This window comes from Hemitrygon akajei, chromosome 14 (assembly GCF_048418815.1).
Source record: "Hemitrygon akajei chromosome 14, sHemAka1.3, whole genome shotgun sequence".
In the NCBI taxonomy this organism is placed as follows: Eukaryota; Metazoa; Chordata; class Chondrichthyes; order Myliobatiformes; family Dasyatidae; genus Hemitrygon; species Hemitrygon akajei.
This window is the reverse complement of record NC_133137.1, coordinates 95,144,022-95,170,856: the sequence shown is the minus strand read 5'-3', so window position 1 is coordinate 95,170,856 and position 26,835 is coordinate 95,144,022. Positions and strand designations below refer to the sequence as shown.

The 26,835-nt window shown below is 41.8% G+C and overlaps 1 protein-coding gene across 6 annotated transcripts in view; it reads left to right on the top strand.

Moving 5' to 3' along the window:
- Positions 1–26,835, top strand: part of LOC140738810 (plexin-B2-like) — a 242,601-nt gene that overhangs the window by 121,237 nt on the left and 94,529 nt on the right. For all 6 annotated transcript variants that reach the window (XM_073066680.1, XM_073066682.1, XM_073066679.1 and 3 more), the window contains one exon: positions 23,439–24,558. In XM_073066680.1, coding sequence (XP_072922781.1) covers positions 23,452–24,558 — 1,107 coding nt within the window. In that variant the 5' untranslated portion in view covers positions 23,439–23,451. The remainder of the gene's footprint in view (positions 1–23,438; positions 24,559–26,835) is intronic.

Below are 26,835 nucleotides of genomic sequence, written 5' to 3'. Positions count from 1 at the left end.
AAATGAGCCTGCAGTGAAATTCTGACTGAGGATGAAAAGGTTGCAGAACTGGAAAGAAACGCAATTAGATCCTGCTCACCCTGTCTTAAACATGATAATTAGAATCTGTGAACAATCCATTCTGATGATGGGCCTTCAAGATGAAACGTTGCTGCCTGACCTGTCAAGTCTTCCCAGCACTAATTATTTATTATTCCAGAGTTATTATTTTATCGTTTATTACTTCAGATTTCTAGCATGTGCAGTTTTGATTTTCAGTTATGGAAGATTTTGAAAAGTACAATGCTAGGTTGGTTATTCTATCTTGTACATGTAGGTTATTTGCAATCCAAAGCTCCATCAGAAAGTGTAATTTTCCTCAGCTTCAGAGTGTGCATCTTTGTGGGGTTAACCACTTGCTAACCAGTGTCCTCATTGACCTCCTTGGTGAGAGGGAGGGGGTTTAAAGGTTTGAGGGGTATATGTTTCAAACAAAGACTAGTTGGTATCTGGAACGAGCAGAGGAGGTAGTGGAGGCAGGAACAGATCTGCGGGGGTCTTTGGAAGGCACAGAGAGATATGGAATTTGGGCAGGTGGGATTGGAATAGATCGGCAGGATAAGTGCAGTGATGTGAAGAGTCTATTCCTCAGACCCACAACTATGACTGTAGGATGTTCTGGAATAAAATGTTTCTGGCAATTGATCAGAAATGAAATGGCACAGCACTTTGTTTTGATCATAGATCTATAAAATTACAACACATTCAAGTAGTGGAAAGAGAAACAATGTTAAAGTTACAGGTTGATGATGGTCAGATCTCGAAAGGAATTGGTTTTATGTTGCTAAGAGGAAGGATGGAATATCTTCGATAGTGTGAATTACTAAGGGGAAAGATGGGACAGATCTCCGATCGAGTGAGTCTAGGGATAGGACGGTGATAACTATTGATAAAACCATCTAATTGATAGAGGGCGATTAGAGAGAGAAAACAGATGCAAAAGAGCTGTGAAATAGATCAGAAATGCAGGAAATGATCAGTAAATCAGGCCGCGTTATTGGAGAAAGAAAAACCTAAGCTATAATAGATAGATAGATAGATACTTTATTCATCCCCATGGGGAAATTCAACATTTTTTTTCCAATGTCCCATACACTTATTGTAGCAAAACTAATTACATACAATACTGAGTTAAGTATTGGTTGTAATTAGTTTTGCTACAATAAGTGTATGGGACATTGGAAAAAAAAATGTTGAATTTCCCCATGGGGATGAATAAAGTATCTATCTATCTATATACTTAACTCAGTAAAAATATGATATGCATCTAAATCACTCTCTCAAAAAGCATTAATAATAGCTTTTAAAAAGTTCTTAAGTAGTTTACTTAAATACATTGAGTCCTAACCCCGGCACTTTAACATATCTTACTCCTGGCGGTTGAATTGTAAAGCCGAATGGCATTGGGGAGTATTATCTCTTCATCCTGTCTGAGGAGCATTGCATCGATAGCAACCTGTCGCTGAAACTGCTTCTCTGTCTCTGGATGGTGCTATGTAGAGGATGTTCAGGGTTTTCCATAATTGACCGTAGCCTACTCAGCGCCCTTCGCTCTGCTACTGATGTTATACTCTCCAGTACTTTGCCCACGACAGAGCCCGCCTTCCTTACCAGCTTATTAAGACATGAGGCGTCCCTCTTCTTAATGCTGCCTCCCCAACACGCCACCACAAAGAAGAGGGCGCTCTCCACAACTGACCTATAGAACATCTTCAGCATCTCACTACAAACATTGAATGACGCCAACCTTCTAAGGAAGTACAGTCGACTCTGTGCCTTCCTGCACAAGGCATCTGTGTTGGCAGTCCAGTCTAGCTTCTCGTCTAACTGTACTCCCAGATACTTGTAGGTCTTAACCTGCTCCACACATTCTCCATTAATGATCACTGGCTCCATATGAGGCCTAGATCTCCTAAAGTCCACCACCATCTCCTTGGTCTTGGTGATATTGAGACTGCAAACTCATGACCAACAGCAGAACTGCCCTGTTTTGATGCCGGAAGAGAGAGTAAGTTACTGCAAATTGTTAAATTTGGTACTGAATCCAAAAGGCTGCAATGTACCAGATGGAAGATCAGGTGCTTTTCTTAAAGCTTGTGTTAGGTTGCAACCAGAAGCAGGAAGCTGAGAGCGGAACTGACCAGGGAGATTTTGCTTCAGTTCCATAGAACATTGATGAGAGCTCATCTGGAGTCCTGTTAAGATGGCCATTTGGCCTCTGTAGTTTATTCTCATTCTCGTAGTCATCAAATCAATCATTATTACCCCCATCGCCCAATTAAAGTGCAGGTGTTTTAAATGAGCGAGTTAGCCAACCAACAGAGTGTCTTTGGCCTGTGTGAGGAAGTTGGATCACATTGGGGTCAGTGGAGGTGAGATTAACCTGGGTTGCCAGCAGTGCTACCTGTTTGTCGGTGTTCCAGCCTATTGTCACTACTTATAGTCCACACACACAACTTGTCATATTGACAGAGTTCTCAATGCCCAGTCTCCCTTCAGAATCAGGTGTCTTATCACTGACATATGTCATAGATGTTTCAGTGTAGCAGCCATCCAGAGCAGTACATAGAAACTTCTGTAAGTTACAATGAGGAATATAAAACCAACCACAACACTGAGCTCTCCTTCTGTCACCTCTGTCTCCAAGCCCACTTCATTCTCCACCCCACGCCGATGACTCCTTCTCCTCCTCTTAGACACTCCACCCTGGCTTTCTGCCTGCTCTGGATCTTTTCATCTGTAACTGCTGACAAGATAGCAACGGTTTCAACTTCAGTACTCCTCCCTCCTCTTTGAACCTTACCCCGTCCGAATGCACTGCCCTCCACTCTGTCCATAGCAGTCCCAAGCTCACCATTGGATATGCAGACGTAGGGGGTGCTGTCATAGTCTGGCAGAATGACCTCCACCTTGCTGAGCACAGTTGGCAGCTCTCGGATGCCTCCTCTTACTTGAGGTTCCCACTCAGGACCATCAGGATGTTTGAGGTCCCTGGCACCATCACCAACCTCATCAACTCTGGAGATCTGCCCTCCACTGCCACCAACCTTACTTTTAACCTCCACCCCAAGATCCACAAACCTAACTGTCCAAGTACATTGTTTCTGCCTACTGCTGCACCACTGAATGTGTGCCCACATACCTTGACTACTGACATCTTTCATAAAACTACTGACTTCCAAGGCTGCTTCGTCTCCACCGCATCTCTATCCCAGGATGAGGCTTTCAGAGCTGTTGCCCTCCTTCAGGGACTGATGCCTCCCTTCCTCCACCAGTGATGCTGCCCTCACCTGCATCTCCTTCGTTTCCCGGACATCCCCCTCTCCCCATCTTCCCAGCGCCTTAACAGGGATAGAGTTCCTTTTCTCCTCACCTTCCACCCCATGAGCTCTACATCTAGCACTTCATCTTCCACAACTTCTGCCATTTTCAGTGGAACTCCACCACCAGATACATCTTTAACTCCCTCCCCCCCCCCCCCCCACCCATCTCTCCACTTTCTGCTGGGATCTTGCCCTCTGTGATTCCCTTGTCCATTCATCCTTCCCCACTGATCTCCCTCCTGGCACTTGTCTCTGCAAGTGGAAGAAGTGCTACACCTCATTCACCTCCTCACTCACCTTTGTTCTTCCAGGTGAGGCAGCCTCCTCTACATTGGTGAGACCCATTGTAGATTGGAGGACCACTTTGTCGAGCCCCTTTCCATCAACTGCAGAAGTCAGGATTTCCTGGTGGCCAACCATATTCAATCCCCATTCCCACTCTGCCGTGTTGGTTCATGGCCTGCCCCACTGTCATAATGAGACCACCCTTGGGTTGGAGGAGCATCACCTCATTCTGTCCAGGTAGCTTCCGACTGGAGAGCATGAACATTGTTTTCTCTAACTTCTGGTCAATTTTCCCCTTTCCCCCTTCTCTCTTCTTCAATTTCTCACTCCCTCCCCCCCTCCTTACGAGCTCCATATGAGGCAGTGATGCAACCCGTCAGAACACTCTCCACCATGCATTATAGAAATTGTCTTGGGGGACAAACTAGATCTCCTTAAATCCCCAATAGTATAGCCACTGCCATGCCTTCTTTGTAACTGCATTAATATTTTTGGCCCAGTCTCGATCCTCTGATGTGTTGACACCCAGGAAGTTTAAACTGCTCGCCCTTTCCACTCTAAATCCTGAACAAGGAATGGTGTGTGTCCTCCTAACTTTCCCTTCCTGAGGTCCACAATCAATTCCTTGGTCTTAATGACTTGAGTGCAAGGTTATTGTAGCGACATCACTCAACCAGTCGATCTATCTTACTCCTGTACACCTTCTCGTCCCCAGCTGAGATTCTGTCAACAGCAGTTGTGTTGTTGGTGAATTTGTAAATAGCATTTGAGCTGTGCCTGGCGACAGAGTCATAAAGTGTAGAGCAGAGCAGTGGGCTGAGCTTGCATCCTTGAGGTGTGCCCGCTAGTGAGAAGGAGATGTTATTTCCAATCAACACTGACTGTGTGCTGGCCTGTTATTCTGATCTCCCGATGTACCAGCATTGTTGTATTGTTGGAAATATGGCAGCCATTTTATGCTCAGGAAGTTTCCTTAAAGAGTAGCAGGCTAATTACAGCAAACACATTTAGAGAAAAACATTGTTATAATGGGCAGATGATCTGTTTTAGAAATGTTGATTAAATGTTAAATGTTGGTCATGACTGGGTTATAATTGTCCTGTTGCCATTCATAGAATATTCTACGTGTACCCCTTGGAATAATTGGGCACCACGTCGCAGCCACAATGACTTGACTATGATCTGGAACCATATGTGACTAGTAATTCCAGTGCACCCAAGAGGCTGCACTCGAATAGTCTCATCGTGGATGAACAGCTCGGGCTGCCGTCCCTTTGTATCAAAGTATGAGAGAACCGTCTTGGCCTCCATGTAAGGCCTTGCTCTGACATTATAGCATCTGTCAGTACCACACTGAAAAGTCAGCCAAAACCTGGGTGCCAAAAGCTCTGGAGCGGAGCTGGAGTTTTCTTCTCCAGAGATGAAATTGAATCACCAAGCCACTGCTGAGACTTGCTTCAATTGGTGTCTGTTGAATCAAGATCTATTAATGTGAGAATCAATACAAGCCATTATTTTTGTCTGTTATTTCGAGGGACATATATCAGGATAAGTTGTTAATCAGCGGGTCAGACTAGATGATTCATGGCAGCTATTTGGTGTGAATGGAGAAAAATGGTGATAGTCACACCATGTGATTTTTAAAAAGCGTGAATGGAAATGGTGATTGCTTTTTGAAAGAGAGAGAAATTGGGTACAAAGGTGTTATTTGTACAAATTGGGTACAAAGGTATTATAATGACTTGGCTCTATTACCAAGTAACAGCTGATATACATGAGGAAAGGGATGAGATCTGTAACAGAAATTTATAACCACTTGGAAATTTGGTTTATAGCTTTCTATGGCAACAATTCCAATTTGAAGTGTTGTCTAGAGGGTATCTTGTTTTGCTACAACTTGTTTGCACAGAATCTGTTCATTTTCCTATTGAAAGAAAAAATTCAGTCAAATCTCAAAATGAGTTTCATGTTTGTAATAATATAAAGCTGCCAACATCTTTTGTTTCTCAGTGTTCTCTCATATTCCTAATACATTCAATATCTAATCAGTTTTCTTATCCTTGTGTAACACTTCAATTAATTAAGCATTAAACACACTTTTGAATATTCCAAAGCCTTTTCTGAAGAATTACATTGGAAGTCTGCCTACTGCTTATAATGGCAAGTGTAGCAATCAGTTTCACATAGTAAGATCCATCAAAAAGCAAATGAGATGTAACATCTATTAATCCTTTTCTGATTGAATCTGAGGGATTCTTTATGAATAGAAGTTTTCTTATATCCACTTGAACAAAAAGATAAAGCATCAGTTCTATATCTCCTTGGAAACGCAGCAGCATCTTCCCAATAGAGGATGAAATTGATCTTTGACCTCTCCCTTTTGAAGCTCATCAACATGAGATATGAAATTCCATAATTGTATTTCACTTTCATCCTACAATTAGCTAAAGCATACAGATCATGAGACAAAGGATAAAAGCACGTTTATTTACATTTTTTTTAAAAAAAGCTCCAGTTACACAATAGGTAATTGCATTGGATTGATTGCAAGATCAAGAAACTTTGCTTAATTGCAGCTTGGTTCACACATGAAATAAACACCATTGAAATTAATACAAATATGAAAGTAAAATTACCAAAATTAAAGGCTTTTAATTTAAAACAGTGATTTTGTTTGCCCTTCCACTCACTTTCAATGAAGTGAGTAATTTTGGATATTTAGTTTCATATCGACTTTGACATTTTGCCAGGCGGGGGGTAGTATTAAAGAGAACAGATGTTCGTGTTTTTCTCAATTCACACTTTACTGATGCAGTATTGTAGATTTATTTATTTAGAGACATAGCGTGGAATAGACACTTCCAGCCCAACGGGCCACAACACCCAGTAACCCACAAATTTAACCCCAAACTAATTGCAGGATAATTTACAGTGACAAATTTACCAGCTAACCAATACATCTTTGGAATGGGGGAGGAAGCCTATCAATGGCATCAACAGAACTCTAACAAGAGGGGCTTCTCGCAGGTCGGCGGCAGCTATTTAAAAAGGGAGCTTCGAGAGCATTTGTCCATTGTATGTGGCCTCTCAGTGACGTTGACAGAGCTCTACGAACTAAATAAAGGTATAGAGGGATAAGCAGAGCAGCCATGGTTGGGTGTAGGCCAGTGGCCAGAGTAGAAGCGACTGGCTTTGGCTCAAACCAGGCTTCGGCTCTGTGTAAAACGTCTGTTAGGTTTCCTTTTAGGTTTTCATCCCCCTCTCTTACTCTACCATTTAAATTGTTGTGGTGTGCTCTTCGTGCCAGATGTTGGAGAACTGGGAGTCCCAGGATCTCCCAGGGAACTACACCTGCGTGAAGTACATCCGGCTGCAGCTCCTTGAAGACCGTGTTAGGGATCTGGAGCAGCAGCTGGATGACCTTCGGCTTGTACGGGAGAGTGAGGATATCACTGATCAAAGTTACAGGGAAGCAGTCACCCTGAAGTTGCAGGAGGTGAGTAGCTGGGTGACCGTCAGGAGAAATGGAAATGTGAGTAGGCATTTAGAACAGACCACCCCGTGGCCATTCCTCTCAAAAACAAGTAAAGCACTTTGGATACTTTTGTTGGGGATGACCTCCCAGGAGAATAACCCAGTCGCTGTGGCATAGGCACTGAGCATGAGTCCGTAGTGCAGAAGCGAAAGAGAAAGACGAGGAGAGCGGTAGTGTTAGGGGACTCGACAGTGAGGGGAACAGACAGGAGATTCTGTGGATGTGAACGGGGCACCCGGATGGTGTGTTGCCTCCCAGGTGTCAGGGTCAGGGATGTCTCAGATCGCATCCACAACATTTTGGAGAGGGAGGGGCAGCAGCCAGATGTCTTGGTACATTTTGCTACCAATGGCATAGGAAGGAAAAACAATGAGGTCCTGAAAAGAGAATTTAGAGAGCTAGGTAGAAAGCTGAGAAGCAGGACCTCCCGGATAGTAATTTCTGGATTGCTCCCTGTACCATGAGCCAGTGAGGATAGAAACAGGGTGATTTGTCAGATAAATTGTGGCTGAGATGCTGGGGCAGGGCTTCAGGTTCTTGGATAATTGGGATCTTTTTTTGGGCAAGGTATATGACCTGTTCAAAAGTAACAGGTTGCACTGGAACCCAAGGGGGACAAATATTCTCGCGGGCAGGTTTGTTAGAGCTGTTGGGGAAGGTTTAAACTAACTTGCCAGGGGTGTGGGAACTGGAGTGAAGGAACTCGGTATAGGACGGATGGTCGAAAGGTAAAGAGAGTGTGCAGTCAGATTCTCAGAAAGGGCAGGCAGGTGATGGGACTTAGTTCCAGCCAACAGGCTGAGTATCAAATCATTAGGGATGCAGAGTCAGAAAGGACAGCAAATACAGCACTCAAGGTGTTTTATCTAAATGCACGTAGTATAAGAAATAAGGTGGATGAACTTGTTGCAATATTACAGATTGCCAGGTATCACTGGCAATCACCAGGCCATCACTGAATCATGGCTGAAGGATGGTTGTTGTTGGGAGCTGAATGTCCAAGGTTACACATTGCATCAGAGGGCTGGGAAGGTAGGTAGAGGGGATGGTGTGGCTCTACTGGTAAAGAATGGCATCAAATCAGTAGAAATTTGTGACATAAGATTGGAAGTTGTATCCTTGTGGGTTGAGTTAAGAAACTGCAAGGGTAAAAGGACGTAGATGGCAGTTCTACAGGCCTCCCAACAGTGGCTGGGAGAAAGACCACAGGTTGCAACAGGAAATAGAAAAGGCAAGTCAAAAGGGCAATGTTATAGTAGTCATGGGAGATTTTAACATGCCGTTCAACTGGGAAAATCGGGTTGGTAATGGATCTCAAGAGAGTGAGTTTGTTGAATCCCTAAGAGATAGGTTTTTAGAGCAGTTTGTCATTGAGCCTAATAGGGGATCAGCTATACTGGATTGAGTGTTATACCGAACCAGAGACAATTAGGGAGCTCAAGGTAAAAGAACCCTTAAGAACCAGTGATCACAATATGGTTGTGTTCAACTTGAAATTTGATAGGGAGAAAACAAAGTCTGATGTAGCAGAATTTCAGTGGAGTAAGGGAAATTACAGTGGAATGAGAGAGGAGTTGGCCAAAGTAAATTGGAAGGAGCTGCTGGCAGGGATGTCAGTGGAGCGACAATGGTGTGTGTGTTTCTGGAAAAAAGAGGGGAAGGTGCAGGAGATACGTATTCCAAAAATGAAGAAATACTCAAATGGTAAAATAGTACAACCATGGCTGACAAGGGCAGTCAAAGCTATTTTAAAAGCAAAAGAAAGGACATACAGCAAAGCAAAAATTAGTGGGAAGATAGAGGATTGGGAAGTTTTTTAAAACCTACAGAAAGCATCTTAAAAAATCATTAGAAGGGAGAAGATGAAATATGAAAGCAAGCTAGCAAAAAATATCAAAGTGGATAATAAAAGTTTTTTCAAGTATATGTAAAAAAATAAAAGAGAAATGAGAGTGGATATAGGACCTCTAGAAAATGAGGCAGGAGAAATAATAACGGGGGACAAGAAGATAGCTGATGAACTAACTGAGTATTTTGCATCAGTCTTCAGTGTGGAAAACACTGGCAGTATGTCTGATTTTGTAGTATGTGAAGGAAGAGAAGTGGGTGCAGTTACTGTTGCAAGGGAGAAGGTGCTCAAAAAGCGGAAAGACCTAAAGGTACATAAGTCACCCAGACCAGAGGAACTGTACCCTAGGGTTCTGAAAGAGGTAGCGTTAAAGGTTGTGATGGCATTAGAAATGATCTTTCAAAAATCATTGGACTTCCGGCATGGTGCCAGAGGACTGGAAAACTACAAATGTTACTCCACTCTTTAAGAAAGGAGGAAGGCAGCAGGAAGGAACTTATAGACCAGATAGCCTGACCTCAGTGCTTGGGAAGATGTTGGAGTCAATTGTTAAGGATGAGGTGATAGAGGATAAGATAGTACAAAGTCAGCATGGTTTCCTTCAGGGAAAATCCTGCCTGACAAACCTGTTAGAATTCTTTGAGGAGATTACAAGTAGGATAGATAAAGCGGACGTAGTGAATGTTGTATATTTGGACTTTTAGGCGGCCTTTGACAAGGTGCCACACATGAAGTTGCTTACCGAATTAAGAGCCCATGGTATTACAGGAAAGTTACTAACATGGTTAGACCATTGGCTGATTGGTAGGAGGCAGCGAGTGGGAATAAAAGGATCCTTTTCTGGTTAGCTGCCAGTGGCTAGTGGTCTTCCGCAGGGCTCAGTGTTGGGACCGCTTCTTTTTATGCTGCATATAAATAATTTAAATGATGGAATTGATGGCTTTGTTGCCAAGTTTGCAGATGATATGAAGATTGGTGGAGGGGCAAGTAGTGTTGAGGAAACAAATAGGATGCAGAAGGACTTAGACAGATTAGGAGAATGGGCAAGAAAGAGGCAAATGAAATACAGTGTTGGAAAATGCATGGTCATGCACTTTGGTAGTAGAAATAAATGTGCTGACTATTTTCTAAATGGGAAGAAAATCTAGGAATCTGAGATACAGAGGGACTTGAGAGTCCTTGTGCAGAACATCCTGAAGGTTAACTTGCAGGTGAGGAAGGCAAATGCCATGTTAGCATTCATTTCAAGAGGTCTAGATGTGCTGGCATTGGAGAGGGTCCAGAGGAGGTTCACAAGGATGATTCCAGGAATGAAATGGTCATCATACGAGGAATGTTTAATGGCTCTGGGTCTGTACTCGCTGGAATTCAGAAGGATGAGGGGGGATCTCATTGAAGCCTATTGAATGTTGAAAGGCCTAGACAGAGTAGATGTGGAAAGGATGTTTCTCATGGTGGGAGAGTCGAGGACAAGAAGGCATAGCCTCAGGATAGAGAGGCGCCCTTTCAAAACAGAGATGCGGAGAAATTTCTTTAGCTAAAGGGTGGTGAATTTGTTGCCACATGCAGCTGTGGAGGCCAGGTTGGTAGGTTCTTGATTGAGCTTGGCATCAAAGGTTACGGGGAGATGACCAGGAACTGGGGTTGAGGAGGAGATAGAAAAAAAGGATCAGCCGTGATTGAATGGCGGAGCAGACTCGATGGGCCAGATGGCCTAATTCTGCTCCCATGTCTTATGGGTTTGTGGTCTAAGCCAGAGCAACCGGAGGAAACCCACGCATTCACTGGGGAACGTACAAACTCCTTACAGACTGCACCAGAACTGAACTCCAATCTTTGATGCCCCAAGCTGGAACAGCATTGCACTAACTGCTACACATTCCTGTGGCGCTCATTTCGTATGACAAAGTTTGAATCGGCAGCCCAAATTCCTGTACAATGATGCAGGATTCTGGAGGGCCAAAGATTATGTTGGGATGATTCTGTGTGTGATTTTCCTCCCTCTACTATCACTTTCCTGTTCCAGTCCTCTTGTTCCCTTTCCCCTTTTTTTGAAGTCACATGGTTAAGGATAACAGAGAGTTATGCAGTAGGGAAATATTAAACAGTTTCTAGAGTGGGTTACATGGTTGGCACAACATTGTGGGCTGGAAGGCCTGTAATGTGCTGTAGATTGCTATGTTCTGTGTAACAGATTTCATAATTGAAGCAGTTTGTGGGCTGGGATTTTAATGAAACTCTGACAATTCTGCAATTACCAAACTAACTTTTCATTCAGTATTCACTCATTTAATTATTTGAATTTAAAGTCTCCATCTGCTGTTGTAGGATTTGAACTCGTATCTACAGCCCAATAATCCTTGCTGTTAGCTTCAAGTCTAATAACTTGACCATTATCGTGTCTCACCATCTGGGAAGCTGTTACATGAAACAACAGCGAACAAGCGGCTAGACTGATTAGATGCTGCAAGGGGATTTCATCTGGCTGAAGGATCTAAAACTGATGTATCACATTCTTAGGAAGGAGGCTCAGGAATCTTTTTAACTGGAAAATAGTGAATCTTTGGAGCTCTATACTCAAGCCACCATTATCAGGACATGCCATTAAATTTTAGCACGCAACGTGAGAACTTAAGAAATGGGATTATTGCAGGAAGATGGAGGAGACAAAAGGTCATTCACATTCAAGGACTCTTCATCTCATGTTCTCTATATTTATTGCTTATTTATTTATTACTATTATTTCTTTTGACTTTTGCATACACAGGTTCAATGCCCAAGTTTGTGTGAGCTTTCATTGGTTCTCCTGTGGTTATTATTCCACTATGGATTTATTGAGTATGCTTGCAAAAAAACAAATTTCAGGGTTGCATATGGGAATATATATACTGTGCGTGTGTGTAATGTGCAAGTACAATCTATGCCATCACCATTTCCTGCACCTTTTGGAAAGCCTTTCTGGTAACAATGATGTCAATCCAGGTAGCACTGAGAGTCTGGGCAGCCTTGCAGAGCCTGGTCCATTGCTTTTTGGCAGAGTGTAAAACTTGATAGTGGTGTTTCCATTTAACACTGTTTCACCCTTGATATTTTTGAGTTTTCTGATGCCATCATTGAACATTGCTGTGGCATCATCCAGTACCTTTCTTAATTCACTTTCAGTTGACTATTATAGGTGATGTGTTATGCAAATATTGGATAGGTCTCCAATCGAGTTGTAGTTGTCTCAGCCAGTTGTGACCCCGCAAAGCAGGCCCTCCATTTTTACCACATACAGGCTTGTTGGTTGTTGTATTTCACTCTCACAAATGTCATTCCCACAGGAGTTATCTTTTCTCCAGTAGAAGTTCTTAGCTTGATACCTGCAGACTTCAGTTCCGTATCTTTGAAATGCTCTACTTTTCTAAGCTCCATGTACCTATCCAAGAATCTCTTAAAAGACCCTATCATAACCACCTCCACCACCATTGCTGGCAGCCCATTCCACGCACTCACCACTCTCTGAGTAAAAAACTTACCCTGACATCTCCTCTGTACCTACTCCCAAGCACCTTAAACCTGTGTCCTCTTGTGGCAACCACTTCAGCCCTGGGAAAAAGCCTCTGACTATCCACATGATCAATGCCTCTCATCATCTTATACACCTCTATCAGGTCACCTCTTATCCATTGTCGCTCCAAGGAGAAAAGGCCGAGTTCACTCAACCTATTCTCATAAGGCATGCTCCCCAATCTAGGCAACATCCTTGTAAATCTCCTCTGCACCCTTTCTATGGCTTCCACATCCTTCCTGTAGTGAGGTGACCAGAACTGAGCACAGTACTCCCAAGTGGGGTCTGATCGGGGTCCTATATAGCTACAACATTACATCTCGGCTCCTAAACTCAATCCCAAGATTGATGAAGGCCAATACACCATACGCCTTCTTAACCACTGAGTCAACCTGCGCAGCTGCTTTGAGCGTCTTATGGACTTGGACCCCAAGATCCCTCTGATCCTCCACACTGCCAAAAGTCTTATCGTTAATACTACATTCTGTCATCATATTTAACCTACCAAAATGAACCACTTCACACTTATCTGGGTTGAACTCCATCTGCCACTTCTCAGCCCAGTTTTGCATCCTATCAGTGTCCCCGCTGTAACCTCTGACAGCCCTCCACACTATCCACAACACCTCCAGCCTTTGTGTCATCAGCAAACTTACTAACCCATCCCTCCACTTCCTCATCCAGGTCATTTATAAAAATCACGAAGAGTAAGGGTCCCCAGAACAGATCCCTGAGGCACACCACTGGTGACCGACCTCCATGCAGAATGTTACCCGTCTACAACCATTCTTTGCCTTCTGTGGGCAAGCCAGTTCTGGATCCACAAAGCAATGTCCCCTTGGATCCCATGCCTCCTTACTTTCTCAATAAGCCTTGCATGGGATACCTTATCAAATGTCTTACTGAAATCCATATACACTGTATCCACTGCTCTTCCTTCATCAATGTGTTTAGTCACATCCTCAGAAAATTCAATCAGGCTCATAAGGCATATCCTGCCCTTGACAAAGCCATGCTGACCATTCCAAATCATATTACACCTCTTCAAATGTTCATAAATCCTGGCTCTCAGGATCTTCTCCATCAACTTATCAACTCACCGGACTATAATTTCACGAGCTATCTCTACTCCCTTTCTTGAATAAAGGAACAGCATCCACAAACCTCCAATCCTCTGGAACCTCTACCGTCCCCATTGATGATGCAAAGATCATCGCCAGAGGCTCAGCAATCTCCTCCCTCACCTCCCACAGTAGCCTGGGGTACATTTCATCCAGTCCTGGCGACTTATCCAACTTGATGCTTTCCAAAAGCTCCAACACATCCTCTTCCTTAATATCTACATGCTCAAGCTTTTCAGTCTGCTACAGCTCGTCACTGTTATCACCAAGAGCCTTTTCCATCGTGAATACTGAAGCAAAATATTCGTTAAGTACCTCTGCTATTTCCTCTGGTTCCATACACACTTCCCCACTGTCACACTTGATAGGTCCTATTCTTTCATGTCTGAACCTCCTGCTCTTCTCATGGCCCTTTCTGGCTCTCCTAATTTCATTCTTAAGCTCCTTCCTAGTGGATTTATAGTCTTCTAGATCTCTAACATTACCTAGCTCTCTGAACCTTTTGTAAGCCTTCTTCTTGACTAGATTTATTACAGCCTTTGACACTATGGTTCCTGTACCCTACCATAACTTCCCTGTCTCATTGGAACATACCTGTGCAGAACTCCACACAAATATTCCCTGAACATTTGCCACATTTCTTCCATAGCTTTCCCTGAGAACATCTGTTTCCAATTTAAGCTTCCAATTTCCTGCCTGATAGCCTTATAATTCCCCTTACTCCAATTAAACACTTTTCTAACTTGTATGTTCCTATCTCTCTTCAATGCTTTTGTAAAGGAGATAGAATTATGATTACTATCTCCAAAATGCTCTCCCACTGAGAGATCTGACACTTTACCAGGTTCATTTCCCTATACCAAATCAAGTACAGCCTCTCTTCATGTAGGCTTATCTACCTATTGTGTCAAGGAACCTTCCTGAACACACCTTAGAAACTCCACCCCATCTAAACCCCTTGCTGTAGGGAGATGCCAGTCAATATTTGGGAAATTAAAATCTCTTATCATGACAACTCTGTTATTATTACACCTTTCCAGGATCCGTTTCCCTATCTGCTCTTCGATATCCCTGTTACTATTGGGCATGTACTCTTTGTACATGACCTACTTTGTTGCATTTCCTGTGTTTTACCTTTAAACCTGCTTTGGTCTGTTGTATCTGAGCCCCTGCCAGGATGGTTACACATTTTGTTTGGCCAGGCCAGTTTCTGTTTAGAGATTGCAATTTATTCATGCTCCCTCGCATTCTTGACTGTAACTCAATTGCATCTCTCCTTGTTGATTCCATTGATACAGTGATTTCAACTGCTCTTTTAAATGTAAGTTGTGCTTCAGTTAGGATATGACTTTGAATGCTTTCTTGTAAGATTCTCAAACTAAGTGATCTCTCAGTGTATCATTAAGCCCATTACTGAGCTGACAATGTCCAGACAGACAACTTCTTCAATTCAGCCATGTACATTGAAATGAATTACGCATATGTAACTAAAAATGCTCTACAATCAACAATGGTTTTGGTTCTAAATGTTCCTACATTACTTCTACAATATCAGTAAAACTCATTTCCACTGATTTGGTTGGAGCAGTGAAACTTTTAAACAAACTGCCTTTAAATCCAAAGCACTCTGTAGAACTGGGAATGCTTTCATTGGCTGCTTCAAAATACTGCTCACTTTGCTCAGTATACATGAGGCAGTTATCTGTTGTGCAATTGAATGTGTTTATCTTTGTGATGTAGCTGGCCATTTCTGCTTTCTTCTTTATTTATGATTATTATCACCTGGTACTCACTGTTTATGAACTCATAAATTCTACCATTTCTTGCTTTTTGTTTAACTCATATATATCTCTCTCTGTCCTCCTCCTCCTGAAGAGACACATGTTGTGGTGCTTTTTAAAAAAAACCCTCAAATGTCTCACTGCACTTCAACAGGTGGGTCATTGTCTTGGGTTCACTTAAAACTTCCTTGTCATGACTGTTATGCTTTGTAACTCCAAAACATGATACCAATTGGGGAAAAAATACAGAGAGAAAGAAATGCGTGTCTTAGTTTTGTTTCTGCTTTAGCAAGACGTGCATACGATGTAGCGTGATGATATATGCCTTTCATGTACTTTGTACATATAACCCATAATTATTTAAACAATGAATGCTTAATCAAACAAGTTTTATGTATATGTATATATACATATATATACATAAACACACATATACACACACAATTACTCAAATATTACTGAAATGTTAAATACACAACACAAAGTTAAATTACTGAAATGAAAGTGAAAATCAGTTGCAAAAACATCCTTAGCATTAAGTCAAATTTCTTCCAAACTGACTAGTTTTAAGAATGAAAAAATGTGTTCAAAGAAATGGGAATGAACCCAAGAAACAAAGATTCATTAATGAAATAAAAACTGAGATCATGTGAGAACAAAATTAATCGTCACTTGAAAAATATGACAGCTTGAATGGATTTTTGAAAGACAAAATTTGTTTGCTGAAGTTAATCGCTATGGAGTATTGGAGCTGTTGATTGAAGGTGAGCCAATAGAACTTTGGTGAAGTACTGCAAAAGTTAGAGACATGGGGTGGTGGTTAAAGAGATGGTTCCAGCATGAATACAAAATTAGCTCAGAGATAAAGTAAGAGTTTTTTTTGACTTGTGCCTCTGAGCACATGCTATAATTTCCAGTTTGCAGATGACCCAATGCTCAAATGTAACAAACTTTTGGAGAAGGTGAACTGTCTAAAATAGGTAAATATACCATGGACACAATGTGAGATGAGGCACTGAAGTAGAAAGAAGGAAGTACGGTAGTACAAAGTAAATAATACAATTTTAAGTTGCTGCAGGATCAAGTGTCCTATCTGTATTGATATAACTCATATGAATTATAAGCCTGTTCCCAGCAGCTTGGGTTAGGGATCCTGCACAGAAGGCATAGTGAGATGTTGGCTTTTAAAGCAGGCTCAGAGTGGCTGGGTGGAGATGCATCTCCAACAAAGGTGGAAGGTGCTCCTTCTCATTACTAGCCTGCAGATCACCATTGGGCAAAGTGTAGTACCTGCTTAGCCACCCTCCACTCCCTGATGAGGGTCACGTGAAGCCATAGGAGTTCAAAGTACTGTCAAGTTTATTATTGGACTACATTCACATCACTACGTACAGCTCTGAGATTCTTTTTCCTGCCGGCAAATTTATAGAACAGTAACTGTAAACAGGATCAATGAATGATGAACTGTTCAAATGTAAATATAAATCAGTAGCAACAAATAAAGAGAGCATGAAATAATAAGGCAAAGTGAGTGGGAACACCAGAAATAGAATGAATGTAGTTATCCCCTTTTGTTCAAGAGCCTGAAGGTTAAAGGGTAGCAACTGTTCTCGAACCAGGTGGTGTGAGTCCTGACAGACTTGCACCTTCTACTTAATGGCAGCAGTGAGAAAAGAGCATGGCCTGGGTGGTGAGGATGTTTGATGATGGATGAATGGTCATATGAGCAGCTGGTGTAGATCACAAGTCCTGGTTATGTGACCACTGAAACCAGGCAGACAATTTCTGACCAGTATTATTAGTGTATGGAGCCACTCATCCTGTAAAGACACTGTAGAAGAAAGCAATGGCAAATCACTTCTTTCAAAATATTTGCCAAGGACAAATGGAAAGACCACAATTGCCTATGTTATAGGACCTGGCACAAAACAAACAATAGAGTACAAAAGCAAAGTTACAGTAAGCTTTTGAAAATTACCAGCTGAAGTGTTGGGACCAACTCAGAGACGTACAATAAGGCAATTATGCTAAGGCTTCGCAGAAGATGAAGTAGCTTTACTAGAATTGAGAAACTTAATTTGCATTAGGCTAACTATCTAGGGTCATTGTTTAAAGTAAAGGAATTTGAAAGATGTTCAGAAGTGTTTAAAATCGAATAATTTGAAAGGAAGCAAGTGGAATAATAACTTTCAAATTGAAATTATTTGAAGAGAAAATATTTGCACTACTGAGGCAAAAGTGAGATTTACTGCTCTTTCAAGCACAATGGGCCAAGTGAGTTCCTCACGCTGGATTTTATGTTACATTTTTATTAATATCATGGGACATTTTGGCCATTTTTCCAAAAATACTTACTGGTTTTTGTCATGAGGATGAAAAGTGGCTAAAACAAATCGTGATGCTTTTGTATCAGAGCAAATTGGTTCTTGTTCTGAATCAGCAGAATTCAACATTTTAAAATCCCTGTTAAGGGTGTATTAAATTAAAATCAGTTGACATCTGGTTGTTTTTAAAAAGTACGTGCCGATTGTGTTTTATGGTGCTGCAACGAAACAGTCTTTTATATATGAGGGGTTTTACCTTGTTTATGGTATTGTGTCTGAGCAGTTTAACACTCTCATAGTCTTGCAGAATTGTTTTTTATTAACACAAATTGGTTCTTTGGAAGAGAACGGCTTCTTTGAAAATTGCATCTTCCAATCCAGTGGGGATGGTGCCACACAGATCAGTAACAGTTTTGTACTTTGCCCCTTATCAGTTCCTCTGTTTATCCTCTTCCCTCTTGAAAAGTGTGAATCGTGCACTAATGCTTTACGTGCATCGCTTAGAAGCAGAAGAAATAACTAATTAGGGGTGGATTTAATCAACGTTAGGTAGTGTAGAAGGAGGTGCTTCACTAACATTTCATCCTTCCAGATTGCTGAGTTCTGTGGAGAGAGCACATACTGTATTTAAATCATGTTTTGTTTTAACTTAGTGCCCCAGTTAAAGCAGACAATAGAAAGGATACAAAGCCTGATGGGTGTAGGGTAATAACCGATTCTGAATCTTGTGGTGAGGGACCGAAAACTTCTGTGGTGGACTTGGATGGGTGCTGCTTTCTCGTGACAGCACTCCATATGAACATACCCAGTGGTGGGGAGGGCTTTGCCTGTGATGGACTGGGCCATACCCCCACTTTCTGTGGACTTTTACATTCCAGGGCATTGGTGTTTTCATACCAGCCCATGATGCAACCAGTCAGGATACTCTCCACTGTGCATCTAAAGAAGTTTGTCAAAGTTCTTGGTGACATTTTGAATCTGATGTAGGTAGAAAGTAGAGGTGCTGTTGTGTCTTTGTAACAACACTTATGTGCTGGTCCCCGAGCAGACCCTCTAATACGCTGTTGCCAAGGAATTTAAAGCTACTGGCCCTCTCCACTTTCGACCCAATAATAAGGACTGGCCTATGAACCTTACGTTTTTCAAAAGACTAGATGATCAGCTATCAATTCCATGTTAGGAGCTTTTAATCATGCTACTGTTTAACTTGATATGTTTGACAAGGTCCCACATGTGAGGTCCCACTGTAATAAATCTAGTCAGGAAGAAAATAAAAGCTTACAAACGGTTCAGAGAGCTAGGTAATGTTAGAGATCTAGAAGATTATAAGGCTAACAGGAAGGAGCTTAAGAAGGAAAATGGGAGAACTAGAAGGGGTCATGAGAAGGCCTTGGCAGGCAGGATTCAGGAAAACCCCAAGGCTTTCTACAAGTATGTGAAGAGCAGGAGGATAAGACGTGAAAGAATAGGACCTATCAAATGTGACAGTGGGAAAGTGTGTATGGAACGGAGGAAATAGCAGAGGTACTTCATGAATACTTTACTTCAGTATTCATTATGGAAAAGGATCTTGGTGATAATAGTGACGACTTGCAGCAGACTGAAAAGCTTGGGCATGTAGGTGTTAAGAAAGAGGATGTGCTGGAGCTTTTGGAAAGCATCAAGTTGGATAAGTCGCCGGGCTCGGATGAAATGTACCCCAGGCTACTATGGGAGGTGAGGGAGGAGATTGCTGAGCCTCTGATGATGATCTTTGCATCATCAATGGGGATGGGAGAGGTTCTGGAGGATTGGAGGGTTGCAAATGTTGTTCCTTTATTCAAGAAAGGGAGTAGAGATAGCCCAGGAAATTAAAGACCAGTGAGTCTTACCGCAGTGGTTGGTAAGTTGATGAAGAAGATCCTGAGAGGCAGAATTTATGAACATTTGGAGAGGTATAGTAATTGTCAGCATGGCTTTGTCAAGGGCAGGTCGTGCCTTACGAGCCTGATTGAATTTTTTGAGTATGTGACTAAACATATTGATGAAGGAAGAGCAGTAGATGTAGTGTATATGGATTTCAGCAAGACATTTGATAAGGTACCCCATTCAAGGCTTATTGAGAAAGTAAGGAGGCATGGGATCCGAGGGGACATTGCTTTGTGGATCCAGAACTGACTTGCCCACAGAAGGCAAAGAGTGGTTGTTGATGGGTCATATTCTGCATGGAGGTCATTCACCAGTGGAGTGCCTCAGGGATCTGTTCTGGGACCCTTATTCTTTGTGATTTTTATAAATGACCTGGATGAGGAAGTGGAGGGATGTGTTAGCAAGTTTGCTGATGACACAAAGGCTGGAGGTGTTGTGGATAGTGTGGAGGGCTGTCAGAGGTGACAGCGGGACATTGATAGGATGCAAAACTAGGCTGAGAAGTGGCAGATGGAGTTCAACCCAGATAAGTTTGAAGTGGTTCATTTTGGTAGGTCAAATATGGTGGCAGAATATAGTATTAATGATAAGACTCTTGGCAGTGTGGAGGATCAGAGAGATCTTGGGGTCTGAGTCCATAGGATGCTCAAAGCAGCTGCGCAGGTTGACTCAGTGGTTAAGAAGGCGTATGGTGTATTGGCCTTCATCAATTGTGGAATTGAATTTAGCAGCCAAGAGGTAATGTTGCAGCTATATAGGACCCTGGTCAGACCCCACTTGGAGTACTGTGCTCAGTTTTGGTCATCTCACTACAGGAAGGATGTGAAAGCCATAGAAAGGGTGCGGAGGAGATTTATAAGGATGTTGCCTCAATTGGGGAGCATGTCTTGTGAGGATAGGTTGAGTGAACTCAGCCCTTTCTCCTTGGAGTGAAGGAGGATGAGAGATGACCTGATAGGGGTGTATAAGATCTTGAAAGGCATTGATCGTGTGCATAGTCAGGCTTTTTCCCAGGGCTGAAATGGTTGCCACAAGAGGACTCAGGTTTAAGGTGCTGGGGAGTAGGTACAGAGGAGATGTCAGGGGTAAGTTTTTTTACTCGGAGAGTGGTGAGTGTATGGAATGGGCTGCCGGCAAAGGTTGTGGAGGCGGATACGATAGGGTCTTTTAAGAGACCTTTGGATGGGTACATGGAGCTTAGAAAAATAGAGGGCTATAGGTAAGCCTAGTATTTTCTAGGGTAGGGACATGTTCAGCACAACTTTGTGGGCCGAAGGGCCTGTATTGTGCTGTAGGTTTTCTATGTTTCTATGTAGATGTTGGCATGCCAAATCTCTTCAAACTCCTAATAAAGTATAGCCCCAGTCTTGCCTTCTTTATAACTATATCGATATGTTGGGACCAGGTTAGGTCCTCAGAGATCTTGACACCCAGGAAGTTGAAACTGCTCACTCTTTCCACTCCTGGTCCCTCTATGAGGATTGGTATGTGTTCCTTTGTCTTACCGTTCCCGAATTCCACAATCAGGTCTTTCCTCTTACTGACTTTGAGTTCCAGGTTGTTTCTATGGCACCATTCCACTAGTTGGCATATCTCACTCCTGTATGCCCTCTCGTCACCACCTGAGATTCTGCCAACAATGGTTGCGTCTCAATATCACCAAGACCAAGGAGATGGTGGTGGACTTTAGGAGATCTAGGCCTCATATGGAGCCAGTGATCATTAATGGAGAATGTGTGGAGCAGGTTAAGACCTACAAGTATCTGGGAGTACAGTTAGACGAGAAGCTAGACTGGACTGCCAACACAGATGCCTTGTGCAGGAAGGCACAGAGTCGACTGTACTTCCTTAGAAGGTTGGCGTCATTCAATGTTTGTAGTGAGATGCTGAAGATGTTCTATAGGTCAGTTGTGGAGAGCGCCCTCTTCTTTGTGGTGGCGTGTTGGGGAGGCAGCATTAAGAAGAGGGACGCCTCACGTCTTAATAAGCTGGTAAGGAAGGCGGGCTCTGTCGTGGGCAAAGTACTGGAGAGTATAACATCGGTAGCAGAGCGAAGGGCGCTGAGTAGGCTACGGTCAATTATGGAAAACCCTGAACATCCTCTACATAGCACCATCCAGAGACAGAGAAGCAGTTTCAGCGACAGGTTGCTATCGATGCAATGCTCCTCAGACAGGATGAAGAGATCAATACTCCCCAATGCCATTAGGCTTTACAATTCAACCGCCAGGAGTAAGATATGTTAAAGTGCCGGGGTTAGGACTCAATGTATTTAAGTAAACTACTTAAGAACTTTTTAAAAGCTATTATTAATGCTTTTTGAGAGGGTGATTTTAGATGCATATCATATTTTTACTGAGTTAAGTACTGTATGTAATTAGTTTTGCTACAATAAGTGTATGGGACATTGGAAAAAATGTTGAATTTCCCCATGGGGATGAATAAAGTATCTATCTATCTATATATCATCAGCAAATTTATAGATGGTATTTGAGCTATGCCTTGCCACATAGTTTTGTGTATATAGAAAACAGAGCAGGGGGCTAAGCACACTTCCCTGAGGTGCGCCAGTGTTAATTGTCAGCAGGGAGGATATGCTATCACCATCTGCACAGATTGTGTCTTCCAGTTAGGAAGTCGAGGATTCAATTGCAGAGGGAGGTACAGAGGCCCAATCAGGATTGTGGGGATGATGGTATTAAATGCTGAGCTATAGTCGATGAACAGCATCCCGACGTAGGTGCTTGTGTTGTCCAGGTGGTGTAAAGCCATGTGGAATAAGTGAGGCCTCACTTAGAGTATCATGAGTAGTTTTGGGTCCCTTGTCTTAGAAATTATATGCTGAAGCTGGAGTGGGTTGAAAGGAGGTTCACGAAAATGATTCTAGGATTCAAAGGCTTGTCATATGAAGAGAGTTTGATGGCGCTGGGCCTGTATTCAATGGAATTGAGAAATATGAGGGATGGCCTAATTGAAACCTATTGAATGGTGAAAGACCTTGATGGAGTGGAGGTGGAGAGGATGTTTCCAATGGTGGGAGTGTCTAAGACCAGAGGACACAGCCTCAGAATAGAGGGGTGTTGTTTTAGAATGGAGAGGAGGAGAAATTTATTTAGCCAGGGAGTAGTGAATCTGTGGAATTCAATGCCACAGGCAGCTGAGGAGGCCACGTCTATATGTATATTTAAGGTAGAGATTGATAGATTCTTGATTGTTCCAGGGCATGAAGGGGTAAGTGGAGAAGACGGGAAATCGGGGCCGAGAGGGAAAATAGATTAGCCATGATGAAATGGTGAAGCAGACTTGATGGGCCAAATGGCCTAATTCTGCTCCTATATCTTATGCTGTTATCCAAATTAATAGAGTTTGAGATGGTAGTTCTCTCTGTGAATATATATATTTATAATGTTTATGATGTAGACTGAATAGATCATTGGACTTTAGATTGATCAAATGAAAATTGTTTTTGATCTAATTATGATACAGTAATCCGATTTATTCAATTCTTGCCTTCAGTTTACTTGTATTACATGCTGAACAATCTGGTCTCAAAACAATCTCAGTTAAATAATTCTATTTGTTATCAGACTTTACCAATAATGAAGACAACATGTGTATCTTTGAGCAGATTGAACACTTGAACAACAATTTATATATTTGGAATAGAAAGAAACATTAATGTGCATATTTGTGTGTATTTATATTTGTGTTTTTTTTTTGCAGTTCAGTTTTGGAAATGTCACCTTGGACTTGGATGTTGTGTGCATTTGGAGTCTTGAGCACATGTTTGAAGTGTGGGATTGAAGGATATGATAAATTTAACAGTGTCACAAAGCTGCTCCACTTAGCCGTAGATAACACCACTGGGCGAGTGTACCTCGGGGCAGTGAATTACCTCTATCAGTTGACAGACAAACTCCAAAAGGAAGAGGAATTGAAAACTGGTCCAGAAGATGATGATCCGACTTGTGTCCCACCAATTAATAGTAATTGCAAAACTGCAGTAAAGACAGATAATTATAATACACTTCTTTTAATAGACAAGACCAACAACAGCCTTGTAATATGTGGCAGTATATACAGAGGAATTTGCTCACTGTGGCATTTGAATAACATCAGTAAAGTCATTTATGAAAATGTGAACGGCGGAGAAGCTACATTTGTTGCAAGTAATGACTCAACTGTGGGACTTATAGCCTTCATGAATGAAGCTGATAATAAATCCAAGGTGATTTTTATAGGAAAATCTCAAGCAACATATTCAAGTGCAATAATTAGCACCAGAACGCTTTCTCCTACGGGATTGTTAGTTTTTTTTGAACTTGTTCAAGATACGTCGACTGTGAAACCAGACTCTCATTTACAGTATCGACATGACTTCAGATTTTCTTTTAAACATGAAAAGTTTGTTTATTTCATTTTTTCTCGAACAGATGGATTGCAGCATGAACCTAAAACCTACATATCACGTATTTGCCTTTCTGATGTTTCCTACTATTCTTACATTGAAATGGTCCTGGAGTGTGGTGAATTTAATCTTGTGCAATCTGCCTACATCACAAGTCCTGGAAAAGATCTCGTTAAGCACATGAATGAAACAGGAGAGTATGGGACTTTGGCTGAACAGGATAAAGTCCTCTTTGCTGTGTTTAATAGAGGTTACCAGAAAACAGCCTCCCCTAAACATTCTGCATTCTGCATGTTTTCCTTGAGACAGATAAATGAAAAAATTGAAGAATTTAGAGATATCTGCTATATTCACAAAGGAATGCAAAATGGAGATACCATCATTTATAACCCTTACAAATCTGGTCAGACAACCAATTGTTTAACGATGAACAAGGTAACTGGAACTAAAAATTCACTTACTCGATGTTTTTTTTATTTAAAACTTTTTCACTATGTTTCATAGCATGTTGTGTATTGAAATACTTTATTTTTAAAAATTTTATAGTCAGTAAATGATAGGGTCATTCTCAAGTTGGTCATTACAGCTGAGTGGTGCAGCTAATAGAGCTACAACATTGGGCTCTCTGCTGTGTGGTCTTTGCACCTTTTCCTCTCTGCTTTCCCACGTGCTCCTGTTTCTTCCCACTTTCCAAAGATGCTGGCTTGATAACTTAATTGGGCATTGTTAATGGCAACTAGTACGTGTGCGAGTGGTACAATCTGGAGGAGTTGATGACTGTCTGAAGTCCTGAAACCCACGTTGTCCAATGTGGACATCCCGGTCTCGAGATCTACCTCTATGTTATGCACTGGGAAAATAATTAGTTATAAAGTAATGGAACTTAATAAAATGGGATAATCATATGTGGAAAGGAGTGACCCTGGCTGGTGGGACTTGGTGAACTACTATATCACTCAGTCTGTGACTACCTGATAGGAACAGCTCTCTTTACAAATCCTTTAGTGTCAGTATCTAATAGACAATTTCCTTTTAAAAACTAATTGAATTTATTAATAGCTATTTACTATGCCAATTCCTGGGATTAGAGAGTTGTTCCATCATTCAAAACTGACATTGAATCTGTATTCGTGGGAGCTTGGAAGAATGAGGGGTAGTTTTATTGAAACCTGTGAAATCCTAAAGGGGCAAGGCAGGGGAGGTATTGAGGCTTGTCTACGAGGGGTAGCCTCAATCATTGGGACGTACGGTAGCTGCAAAATTAAGTTTTGGTCATTTAAAACAAAGGTCCATAGAATTTTCTTCTCGTTAAGTATGGTTATCCTTTGCTCTTGAGGAACGGTTTAAAAAAGAAGTGGATAAGTTTTTGAGCGATCAGGAACTGAGAGCCATGGGGAAGAGAAGCAAAAATCGAGGCCTGCAGCAGATCTAGCATGATTGCATTGAATGGCTGCGTGAGTTGGAGGGGACAGATGGCTTACTCATGTTCCTGTTTTCTTGTGTTGATACGCTCTATTAGATCATAAGATATAAGAGTAGAATTAGTTAATTCGGCCCATTGAGCCTGTTCCACCATTTAAACATGGCTGATCCATTTCCCTCTCAGCCCCAATCACCTATCTTCTCCCCCATCCCTTCATGCCCTGACCAATCAAGAACTTCTACCTTAAATATACCCAATGACTTGCCCTGTGGCAATGAATCCCACAGATTCACCACACTTGGAGAAGTATTTTTACCTCTGTCATCTTATTTTCAAGGAGTGTTACACCCCAACTCCATCCTTCCACTCTTCCTAATGCATATTTATAAATCCACGGCTAGAAATATTTTTTATTCTACATGAAATAATTTCACGCCAATAATGTCCATTAATAAGAAATATCCACAGCTTTTCTGAAGCAATTTAATTTAAGACCCAGTCATCTGCATCACCCACTTAGAAAAGACTTGTTCTGCAAAGTAACCCTGAGGACATCAGACACGCTTATTTACATTAAACAGTGCGTTACACACACCTTGATGCCGTGTACACAAAGCCTCGTGAAGAGTGTGAATGGATTGTATTGACGTAGGCCTGACCTGGAGGTTTTGTGGTCTGAATTTGGCGATAGTTAGCAAATACCATGCTTTTGTTATCGGCTGCTGTCTGAGGCAGGTGGGTTTTCTCTGTGTTTTGTTTGGAGCTCCCTGTCAGATTGTGCCAATTCTAACTGCATGCTCTATCACTTGCCCTGCTCTTCCCAAGACATTTGTTTTCATCCAATGGAATATAGCCTTGACCCTTGACTGTACCTTTCTGATGCTGAAGAACTTCTGGGCCCACGTGACTGATATTTTCAGTAGATAGTATCTGTATGATGATCTCATATAATCCAAATTGTTAATTATGAAGTTCCTGGGCTTCATGCACCTTCTAAGCTACATTCTGAGATGACGCTATTAGAAAGTAATGAAACATGATGAAAGAATAATATTGCCAAATTAACATTCAATGTTTTTAATTTTTATACTTGCAAAGTTTTCTTTATGTAGTCGTCTTTGACCCTGTTCCACTGCTAGTTATTCATCAGGATATACAGCCCAGTTTCATATGTCTGCTTATTCTCTATTCTACAGTATTAGAAACATAGAAATATAGAAAACCTACAGCAGAATACAGGCCCTTCGGCCCACAAATTTGTGCCAAACATGTCCCTACCTTAGAAATTA